The 11,428-nt window shown below is 43.8% G+C and overlaps 1 protein-coding gene across 1 annotated transcript in view; it reads left to right on the plus strand.

Moving 5' to 3' along the window:
• Positions 1-8,779, plus strand: part of SYT5 (synaptotagmin 5) — a 46,951-nt gene extending 38,172 nt beyond the window's left edge. Inside the window, exons 4-10 of the mRNA XM_015420772.1 lie at positions 656-658; positions 1,249-1,368; positions 2,730-2,897; positions 3,071-3,238; positions 3,554-3,671; positions 5,558-5,691; positions 8,525-8,779. Coding sequence (XP_015276258.1) covers positions 656-658; positions 1,249-1,368; positions 2,730-2,897; positions 3,071-3,238; positions 3,554-3,671; positions 5,558-5,691; positions 8,525-8,734 — 921 coding nt within the window. The 3' untranslated portion in view covers positions 8,735-8,779. The remainder of the gene's footprint in view (positions 1-655; positions 659-1,248; positions 1,369-2,729; positions 2,898-3,070; positions 3,239-3,553; positions 3,672-5,557; positions 5,692-8,524) is intronic.
• The last annotated feature ends 2,649 nt before the right edge of the window (positions 8,780-11,428 follow it).

The following is an 11,428-nucleotide window of genomic DNA, read 5'->3' on the forward strand; positions in this document are numbered from 1 at the left end:
CCCCCGGCGATTCCGAGGCTGGTGGGCCAAGGGGGGCATGGAAGGATCGGGGAGGCATTTAAAGCCAAGGGAAAGAATGGGGCATGGCCTAATATGCTAATGAGCTGCACTGTCCAGGTGTGGCCTAATATGCTAATGGGTTTCTGCTGTTGGGTGTGGCCTATTATACTAATGAGTTCCTGCTGGGCTTTTTCTACCAAAAAAGCCCTGCGTAAAGGTGCCACTGGACTCGAACTTTGTTCTGGAATAAGCGTTGTCAGTCTTTAAGGTGCCTCTGGACTCCTGTTTTGTTTTGCCACGATGCATCGATGCAGCTCCCCTTCAGGAAGGAGCTGGGGCATTCTTACCTGCTTCTATATTTGAAAAATGTATTTTTATTAATATAGCCTTGTCGTATGTACCTATTCATGCTATTTGACAATTTTTGATGAATTCATATCTTCCCCTCCCCTTTTTTCCCTTTTGCGTCCCATTTTCTTTTGAGATTCTTTTTTTCCCCATTAACCCGAAAAAAGGAAGGAGCGAGGGCAGGAATGGACGTTTGCCAAGAGTGTGTGGGCATAGCAGAAGCCTGTGCCAGAATGAATGTGAATTAACAGGGAAGGATGAAGGACAAACATGCGTGCATATCTTTGTGTGCCCTCCCCGAGTGAAGGCTGTGCAACTTTCTATTGCCGTAACCACACAAAATTTGCAAAATGTTCAGTGCTCGTGCTGCTGCAGAAAGCCGAACAGCTGGAGGGGTTGGCGTTCCCAGCAGCTTGGCGATTCTGTCCGTGAAAGTGACTTTCCCATTAGGTTTTGGCATGTCCTTGCCATGGGTAGGGGGTCAGTTACGTTCAGGATCTGGCATTTGAGTTACAGCCTCCTGCCAGATTCAGCTTTGTCAGGGGGGCTCGTGTGCATGTACGAGATAACAAGAACATTTCAGTCTGTGGGAATATGGTTTTGGAGGGTGAAGAATGAGACCAGATATATACCAGATATTTCTGTGAATGTAGCACTCTCTCTCTGTGTGCTTCTCTGCCCCATAATACCTACTCAACCTGTACATTTGTAAATACATGGATCGTTTCAAAGACTCCAGTACTCTCCCTTCCAAAAACACCACTCGGAGTAAGGGGAGCATATATATCCAAGCTTTGAGTGATGTGCTGAGAAAAACAGGAGATATGTCTCTTTCCTGTCTTTGGTCTTCATGTTTCCTTATCAGCTGTTCTGAATACTTCCTTCCTTCCTTCCTTCCAGGTCCAGCCTGAGATAGAGGACTTGGACCCATCTCTGCTGCAGGAGCCCAAGGAAGAAAAACCTCAGGAGAAACTGGGGAAACTTCAGTACTCACTTGACTATGACTTCCAAAGCACCCAGGTGAAGATGAGCAGAGGTTCACTCACCATCCCAAATGGGAGCAGATGAGCCTATTCTATACCCTTCTAGTATTGTAAAGATGGATAGATGCAGGGCTTTTGGGGGGGGGGAGAGGTGCCGGATCTCTCAAGAGGGAAATTAAGTTTTCAATCCGTATACTGAAAACTCATGAACTTTTAAACATTTTAAAAAGAATTTTGTCGAAGAGGTTCCAGAACTCTGTTCCGGGGCATGCCCTCAGGAAAAAAGCCCTGGATAGATGTATGTAGTGAGGCCACTGTAGATCTGCACTCTTCCTTCTCCTGAGCAGACAGACAAGCTTGCAAACTGAAGATCAAGCAGTTACCAGTGGAAGATGGTTGTGCAGAATACTGATTGGTCAGCCATGAAGCTACCTATCCCTCCTCTCCCTTCCTCCTCTGGCCCTTTCAAGTGGTGTTTGACTGGGCCCTGGGACAGAATACCGGTTGGCTAGCCCACATGGCAATCATGACGCCACCTACCCCTCCCTTCCCCTGCTGGCCATGCAAAGTGGAGACTGACTGGGCTTTGTAGCAATCACAAAGCCACCGTTTCCCCTAAAATATGCTGAATAAAATTTAACAGGGTAAGTTAGGTTGGGTACTTTAAAAAAATGTTTAAAAGTAAGCCAAGAGTCTGCATGGAGCATTGGGAGGATATAGCTCTGTTTAGGAGGGCACTGTAAAACGTTAAAAACATTAAAACCTCATTTGAAAAATGTATGTGTTCAGTATTTAACACACACACTCTCTCTCTAGTCGACCTAAGTCACTGAGACATTAAGGCCGACTATAAATAACATAAATAAAAGTAATAGAATATTTTGGACTATGAAATTGTCTCATCTGGGTTAGTCGTCTCTCTGTTTGGACTGGCAGGCTGAGGCTGAGGCAGAGGACGGTCATTTCCTGGACCCCCTAAGGGAAGAATTGTACAATTTGTTAGTTCCATAAATATTTTAACCAATGATTTAAAAAAAACAATAACCACTTGAGCCACCGCAGCGCCAATAAATATTTTAACCAATGATTTAAAAAACAACAACAACCCAGCAGAATGCAGTCGCAGGGGCTGTGATTTCCCCAGTGGGGCTAAAAGCAACTTGGGAGGGGGGGATGTTTGGTGGGAAGGGGTGAAATAGCCCTGCATCCACCTTGGTGGGCTCTCCTTTCAAATCACAGCCCTTGCAGTCTGCTCATTAAAATCCAGTGGGGTGGGGGATGGAAATCATAGCTTTTTAAATCTGGGAACTCTCAACACAAAGCCTGTGGCCCAGCATGAACGATGGGGCTCTCCCCCTTGAATGTTGCTCATGGTTTCCCCTTTAACCCTTTCCTCAGCTGGTGGTGGGCATTTTACAAGCCGCTGACCTCCCAGCGTTGGACATCGGGGGCACCTCTGACCCTTATGTCAAAGTCTTCCTGCTACCGGAGAAGAAGAAGAAATTTGAGACCAAAGTCCATCGCAAAACCCTCAACCCCACATTCAATGAGTCGTTCACTTTTAAGGTAACGTTCCATCAGTCTCTTCTTCCGTTGTTGCCTACTTTCTGGAGGGTCCCCGTTTCTTGCACCCTTGCTTCTTAGCGCTGGCCTCCCTCCACCCTCTTGGGATGACCCTTGAGTCTCCCACCCGCACTCTTGCCCGACAGTTGATCTAACCCACAGTGTGCTTCACTTAGGTTCCGTATTCAGAACTGGGGGGCAAGACCCTCGTCATGGCCGTCTACGACTTTGACCGCTTCTCCAAACACGATGCCATCGGTGAGATCCGCATCCCCATGAACACTGTGGATTTGGCCCACGTGATTGAGGAATGGCGGGACCTGCAGTCAGCAGAGAAGGAAGAGGTAAGTGACCATTACGGAACCTTCTTTCACAAGGCCGAGGCAGATGAGGTGCTGGAATATCTGGGAAAGGACTGACCAAATGGCTCGGCCCCAATGGAGGGAGGGGCGGGTAGTGTTCATATGGGAAGGGACCACTTTGTTGCCTAGCCAACAGGGCTTCTTCTGAAAAACTAGTTTTTGTAATAGTCAAAGCTCGCTCACAACGTTCATGCTAGTAGCTCACAAAGTAGAATGTTTGCCCACGAGACTCCACAGCTTAGAGGGAACATTGCTCCATCCCAGCTCTGCATTGTGGCCCTCCTTTTCTTCCCACAGCATGAGAAGCTGGGAGATGTTTGCTTTTCACTGCGGTACGTCCCCACGGCTGGGAAGCTGACAGTCATTGTGCTCGAAGCCAAAAACCTCAAAAAGATGGATGTGGGGGGGCTGTCAGGTAAGAACACCTCACAGTGGTATAGATGGGAAAGGTAAGCCAAAAGCCACGGGAATTTGACTTAAACTGAATCAGATCCTTGATCTGCCAAGATCACTGTGGTCTGACTCAGACTGGCAGGGCCCCAAGTCGAGGTCTTTCACATTATCTGCTATTTGGTCCTTTTAAACTGGACATGCCGGGGACTGAACCTGTACCCACCTGCACAAGCTCTGCTTCCAAGCCACGGTCTCTCCTTAAAACCGGACAGTTTGGTCATGCCTGTTATCAGGGCTATTTTTGGGCAGGAACGCACAGGAACGGAGTTCTGGCTGGCTCCTGAGTTGGCCACGCCCAACAGGAACTCATTAGCATAATAAGCCACACCCAACAGCAGGAACTCATTAGGATTGGCTACATTAGGGGTGTGTGGCCTAACATGCAAAGAAGTTCCTGCTACAAAAAAAGCTCTGGGTTTTGACAACGAACAAGGTAAACAGAATAAGAAGCAAAAGGTGGGTGTGGCTGGATGACCACACTTCTGGTAACATGGGGGCGTGGCCTAATAGGCTAATGAGTGGTGCTGTCAGGGGTGTGGCCTAATATGCTAATGAGTTTCTGCTATTGGGTGTGGCCTATTATGCTAATAAGTTCCTGCTGCGCTTTTTCTACAAAAAAAGCCCTGCCTGTTATCCCATGCTTTATTAATTGCTGAGCTCGTGTTTCTCAGGGCAACAGGCAGGCATTGTATGAAGTGAAGAAATCAGCGTATTCAAGAACGCAACCCCTAGCTGCATTTGACAATGGTACAATCACAGAGGGCTATTTCACGTATTTGGGGGTGGGGGGAAATGGGACAGTTCAATGTATTTTGTTGCCCCAGGCAAGGTTTGCCCATTGCCTTCTTCCTCCGTGAAGGCCCCCGTGGCACCTAGCTGTTTTCATGATGCCACCCCAAACAGTTGGTTGGGTGACTTGGCCAGAGGTCTGGCTCGGAGGGGAAGGATGAGAACAGGGAAAGGAAGTAGGACAGAATGGATCGTTGGGATAGGGTAGGAGTTTGGGAGAGAAGAGACTTCAGACCATCTGTGGGCAACAGATGGGCAAAAAGCCAGGGGCCTTGCCCGCCAAAGCCTACTCTACAACTCAGGTGTCTGTTCACCTTCCAATCCCCGTGGGTTTAATAGAGAACAAATGGACAACAGCTTTAATTTTGACCAACTGGAGTTCAAAATGTACTATGCAAGCATCCAGGTTACACAGAACTCTGCTTTAGGCCAGTCACTTATATTTGAAGAAGAGTGCCTGCACACAAAAACTTATACCCAGGATTAAACCTGGTTGTATTAAAGGTGCCACTGGACTCAAACTTTGTTCTGTTGCTTCAGACCAACATGGCTACCCACCTGAATTTTTGTTCTCATTTGTTTTTCTCAAACATGGCTTCAAAATTACAGGTCTCAAGTGGGGAATCTGAAGATGCAGAGAGCTACTGTAACCAGGGGTCATTTCGTAAAAAAAGAGCTAGGGGAACTCATTAGCATAACTCATTAGCATATGCCACACACCCTGACATCAGGGGCCCGGCGGTGGACCTGCAAGGCCGGCGGGAGTGCGAGGAAGCCCCGCCAAGGCCCTCCCTGGCCCCAGGCAGGCAGGGGTGGGGAGAGGTGGGGAGGAAGCAACTTACCCTCCCTCTTCTCCTGCCTCCTCCTGGCTGAATGAGGGCCGGAAGCGGGGCGGCCGGAAGCAGGGGGCGGGGCTTCATCATGTGCCCCACCCCCCGTACCTCACCAGGGGGAACTGCGATCCCCCGCGATCCCCCCCGAAATGACCTCTGACTGTAACTTATTCTGTGGTATAATGAATTACCCATTATTCTAATCTTCCGCTTTCCCTCTCTCCAGACCCCTATGTTAAAATCCACCTCATGCAGGGAGGGAAACGTATCAAGAAGAAGAAAACAACTATAAAGAAAAATACCCTGAATCCCTATTACAATGAGTCCTTCAGTTTTGAGGTGCCTTTTGAACAAATCCAGGTAAGCCAGTCCTCTCCCAGTTCCCCCACATAAATCAGCATGTCACCAAAGTTTTGCTCATTTTAATTATTTCTACAAATATTTTTACTTTGTTGAAAAGCCACACAGTGAGTTTAGATGGTGAGTAATATAAAAAATAAGTGGCAGATATGGGGATAATTAAATGTCTAAGTCTTTTGTTTTTGGCTCCATGTTAGATAATCAGGAAAATTTAACAGATACAATACAGGAGTAAAAAAAGGTATGAAATGCGCGATATGTAACTTCATTGGAATAACATCAGATATAAGAGATTAATGAATTTATTATGATTTTGTGGATGTGCCTAGAGTTATGTACTTGTATTTCTTTTCTTTTTTCTTTGTTTGTTGGTTTGTTTGGAAAATTAATAAATAGATTATTAAAAAAGAAAAGAAAAGCGACACTGTGCACTTGAGGCACAAAGATGAATTTTCTGAAGTGTTAGTTCAGGTCTCAAAACACATTAGGGTCCCGATCACACGGGTCTTTACATCCGCCCAAGGCACGGATGCCTGGCAGATTTAAAGGGAACAATCAGACAGCGACATCTGGGAAAGGTGCCGCTTCCGTGATCAGCCCGTTTAACCCTGCCAGGGAGCCGTACTTAAAAGATACCGGTGAAAATCCAGTACTTTTGATTGCCGACAGGCCAATGGCGGACTCTCCTCCATTTGATCATTCCTGCACGCAATCAGCCCGTCGGGATGGTCTGTTCCAGACCATCCCAAATGGCCACCATTTTAAAAAAATTCTTAGTGATATGCGCATAAACGCGTAAATGCGTGACAGCTGCAGAGCTCTACTCAAATGTTCCAAACAATTTCATGTTTCTGAATGGCTCGTGAAATTTATGAACGGCGTTAATTGAATTGGTACCTAGACGGAGGTACTACTGGCGGTGCTTTAACCATTCAATACCGCGCATGCATGGAAAAACAAGTACACGTTGAGGCCCAGATGCGCATGTGCAAACAGAATTTTTAAAAAACCCTGACCGCGCGGCTCCTTCAGGTGGACGCCGTCAAGACAATCCACCGCGGAGTACACGTGGGGTAAGGGGAGCTGTCTGGTCATGCAAGTCTGGATAAAAAGGAACTGGATCAAATTAGAGCTGGGCCAATGGTGGGATTAGCTGCCTGTCTGAATGCACCCTAGGTTGACCATCTTGCTATTGCACATCATGTTGGGCTATTGATTTTCATTGGGCCACATGCAAATAGCTGATTGGCTAGTTGCTATGCACGGTGCTGAGCTATTGTGCTTCCTTTCCCTTAGCTGTAAAACTTCTTTCATATTAAGGCCATTTCTTTCTTTCTTTCTTTCTTTCTTTCTTTCTTTCTTTCTTTCTTTCTTTCTTTCTTTCTTTCTTTCTTTCTTTCTTTCTTTCTTTCTCTCTCTCTTTCTCTCTTTCTCTCTTTCTCTCTTTCTCTCTTTCTCTCTCTCTCTCTCTTTCTCTCTCTCTTGCTTGAAATAACCTTGTGGAAATCTGGTGCCACATTCAAAACATGTGCAATTACCAATATAAAATTTATACTCCTAAAAAGGAAAATAAGAGTTGTCCTATCCTTATTAAAAAAACCTGTGAACGGGAAAAAATGTCAGCTTGTCAAAACTCCACAGAGTTTGCTCGTCCTGGGTTATGTGCCAGTTCTTCCTTGAGAGTAAACATCCCTTATAACTTGCAGACTCTCTAAACAATAGAGGCTTTGAGTGCTAGGCAATGGCATTTAGCCTTCAATACAAGGTTGCCAACCTCCTGGTGGTGGAAATCCAACAACAACATCCGTGATAAAAATAATGAAGAGTCAATAAAGATACATTGCAAATTCATTTACTGTAGTAATTCTGTAGAAAATTCCCTTCTATTATCATGTAGCAATCACAATTCTTATCAATTACTACTTATCAACTCTTGAAGGAAACATTCCATGTCGACTTACATTGTGAAGACCTTGGGTTCTGTTATTAGAGTCAACATGGAATGTTTCCTTCAAGAGTTGATAAGTAGTAATTGATAAGAATTGTGATTGCTACACGCTCAGATAAAACAAATATTGTGAAACGAATTGTTTACATTGCGCAGCATTCGTTAGTGTGTGAGCGATAATAGAAGAGAATTTTCTACAGAATTACTACAGTAAATGATTTTGCAACATTATTTTTGTCACGGATGTTGTTGTTGGGTTCTCACTTCCTCCCGTAATCTCTCATTTTTGGCTTCAACCTCCTGGTGGTGGCTGGAGATCTCCTGGAATTACAACTGATCTCCAGGTGACACAGATTAGTTCCCCTGGAGAAAATGGCTCAATGGCATTATATCCAGCTGATGTCCCTCCCCTCCCTAAACCCTGCCCTCACCTGACTCCACCCCCCCATATCTCCAGGCATTTCCCAACCCAGACCTGGCAACCCTACTTCTATATGATTCTAAGGGCTGCACTAGATGTTTGGCAACAGCTGGATGTCAGCACCCAGGTGGCTGCAAAGCAGTGAGGGGGAAAGGGTGGAATCTTATGTGACAAGTGACGGGCAGGACGGAGTGCTTCGTCATTTCCCCACCTGTTCTTTTCTCCTGTAGTTCGCTGTCACTGTGACAAGCATGTATCTGGAATCCAAGCTGGAAGAAAAAGAACTATTGGGAGGGTGTTGGAGGGCAAAATCAGTAGACAGAGGAAGGGTTGAGACTCACCCAACTGACCCTCACGCACTCCCCACAAAATCCGGCGCTCCACTTGCTGCTCTACCGATGTTCTCTGCCCTTAGAGTTTGGACTTCAAATGAATTCATCCTGTGCTCTCTTCTTTCTTTATAGAAAGTCCAGGTCGTTCTGACAGTCCTCGATTATGACAAACTGGGCAAGAATGAAGCTATCGGGAAGGTCTTTGTGGGATGCAATGCAACAGGGGCCGAGCTGCGCCATTGGTCTGACATGCTGGCCAATCCACGGAGACCCATTGCCCAGTGGCACACACTGCAACCTGAAGAAGAGGTGGATGCGGTGGTGGGCATAAAGACCTCTTGATGCCCCTTTCCTCTTGGCCAAAACCTGCGGCAACAGTTCCTTCTCCCGTCCAGAACGAATGGGAGTGTGTGGGTGAGGCACCCCTGAAAATACGTGTGTGTGTTGGGGAAGCCTGTGAGCCTGTCTTCTCTCAGAGCCATTTCCTGTTAAAAACAAAACAAAACAAAAACATCTCCAAGAGAAAAAAAAATCTGCTGTTTTTTATCCACTGTGTGAAAAAAGGAAGGAAGCTTACGCAGTAGTTTAACACGGGTGAGAGATTTACCATAGGTTTACTAGGAGGCTTACGGTACAACTTGTGTAGGTTGAGGTGTTTGGGTTTCAGATGTCGACACACTGCATTTTGAAACTGAGTATTGAGTGCAAACTTTTTTACTTTTAAACAAACAATATACATTGGATATTATATTACGATGCTAGTTTTTAAAAACAGTCCTCAAAGAAACCTATTGTATATCTTTAAAACAAAACCTTTTACATTTGCTAAAGGTTCTTGTAGAAGGCCACAGTTACATTTTGGATATTGTACTATAGTGCCATCTTTGAAAACTAGACCTAATATGTAAGTCTATTGTAAATAACACTTACCAATTTGTTTACAATAAGTTTACTAAAAGGTTACAACAAGTTGTATTCTTTGATAACATTAACTATACAGCTTTGTTGGACATTGCATTATACTATTGCTTTAGAAAGTTAGGGGAAACAGGCCAGAAATCTTACAAAACATAGTTTTAAAGTAGATTTTCTGTAACTTGATGGCTTTAAAGTATGACTAAAATTGGTCATTGTATTAGGAAATATTTAAAATGTGGATCCTGAGCATATTGACTGCCTCAAAATAGGTTTGGATCAGGATAACATTATAAAATACGTTGTGCGTGGGCCTCATATATAAAACTTTGGTAAATAGGTTTAGTATAAATGTAGAGTATCCTAATGATTTTATTACAAACTGTTTGCATAACTGTCAGACATTTAAAAACTAGCCCTCAGTTGCAAACTACTGTGGATATGCTCAGCATACGTTTGTAATAGGATTTTTTTGTTAGATTACCACAGTTTTATGGGTTTTGATGTAAAAAGCATAGTAGAATTTTAAGCATCATCCAATGCATTAAGGTGTTCACGTAGTTTAGCCTACTTTATTTCTGCTTAATCATAATAGTCCCAACATAACCATTCATCTGTTTTTATGGCATGGTTAACACATGTTTTACAACATATTTATGAAACTTTCGATATGGGTATTATAGACATTTGCTCTAGGCTTTTTGTGGACATATAGTAGGTTAACTACAGATTTACTAATGGTTCTTACCCAACAAAAGTTACCTTTGCTATGTTAAAACATGTTTACATTTTTGCTACAAGTTTAAGACTGGTTTATTATACAACTGCAATGGGTTTACTGTTTGTTAGCAACCAGTTTGATGCATTTTATATGAAGAAAAAAATTAACAGGAAGTTTACTACAGGATTTACAATGGTTTTCCATAGGCCAGACCATGTTTACAACACCTTTGCTATGACAACTTTACAAGTTCCATTGGTTTTGTCTGTCTAGATATCTATTACAATTTTACCCTGCTGTTCCTCAAAAGAGCTGGAGGCGACATATATGTTGCTCCTCCATTTTATCCTCACAGCAACGTTGTGAGGTAAATTAGACTGAGAAAAAGTGACTGGCTCGGGCTTCAGGCCTGCTGTGATTTGAAATCAGGGCCCCTGATCTTAGTCAGCCATGTTAACCACAAAATCACACTGATTCTGAATTTTCAACAATGGAAATACATTTATCTTATAAGCCTGGAAGCTGCTTATGGCAGCTCTCAAATGGTTGTGATTTGATTTTAATTATCAATTTGGGATTTTCAGTCCTGAATTCAAATACTTGTATTCAACTTGCATAAATTTGAAATCACAGTTCTGGGCAAGGGTTTTTTTAGTGTAATTTTCTACTTTTGCTGTCACAGTGAATACATGTGTATATGTGTGGGGAAATGCTCCAATTTTATGGGGGGATCCATTTTTTAGTCACCAGAGTACAAATCAGACCATAAGAAAGGAAACTAAAAAATGAATTACATATATCACATTGGGGGGGGGGGGGAATAAATCAATTGTAAACTATGGATACTAATATTAGGGTTTTTTCTCTGGTTTCCCCCCAATATTTGATAGACCATTATAACACATTTATCATTCATTTGCATCTAACTCATATTTGAGATTAAGCTAAGCACTGAACATCTGGCTTTATCCACCGAACACGACGACTAGTTGGTTTCAGGTGCTAGAGATAATTTTAAATCCATTCAGTCGAGGGTGATTTGTGGATGAGATCCACTTTCCAAAAGGAGGAACCAACCATTCCTGGAGAGAAGATATCAGTCATTTGAATAGAAAGGCCCACCTACACACAAATCTTGCACTGGTGATAGGCTTGTGTGCTCTTTTTCAGTGGAGGCAAAATGTCTGACTTCTGCTCTCTAATTTTGGCTGTAGCAGAATCTCAGCTCCAGACACAGTAATATTCCTTCATTTCTTGGAGACAGAAATCAGTATTATGATTTTCAAAAGCCTTCCTTTAAAGTAAGGACAGACGGGCCAAAAGGTGAGGGGTAGACAATCTCTTCCTGAGCTAAAAACAGATTTTAAAGAGACGTCTGTGACGGAGAGATCTTTTATTGG

This window comes from Gekko japonicus, unplaced genomic scaffold (assembly GCF_001447785.1).
Source record: "Gekko japonicus isolate JY-2015 unplaced genomic scaffold, Gekko_japonicus_V1.1 scaffold1715, whole genome shotgun sequence".
Classification (NCBI taxonomy): Eukaryota; Metazoa; Chordata; class Lepidosauria; order Squamata; family Gekkonidae; genus Gekko; species Gekko japonicus.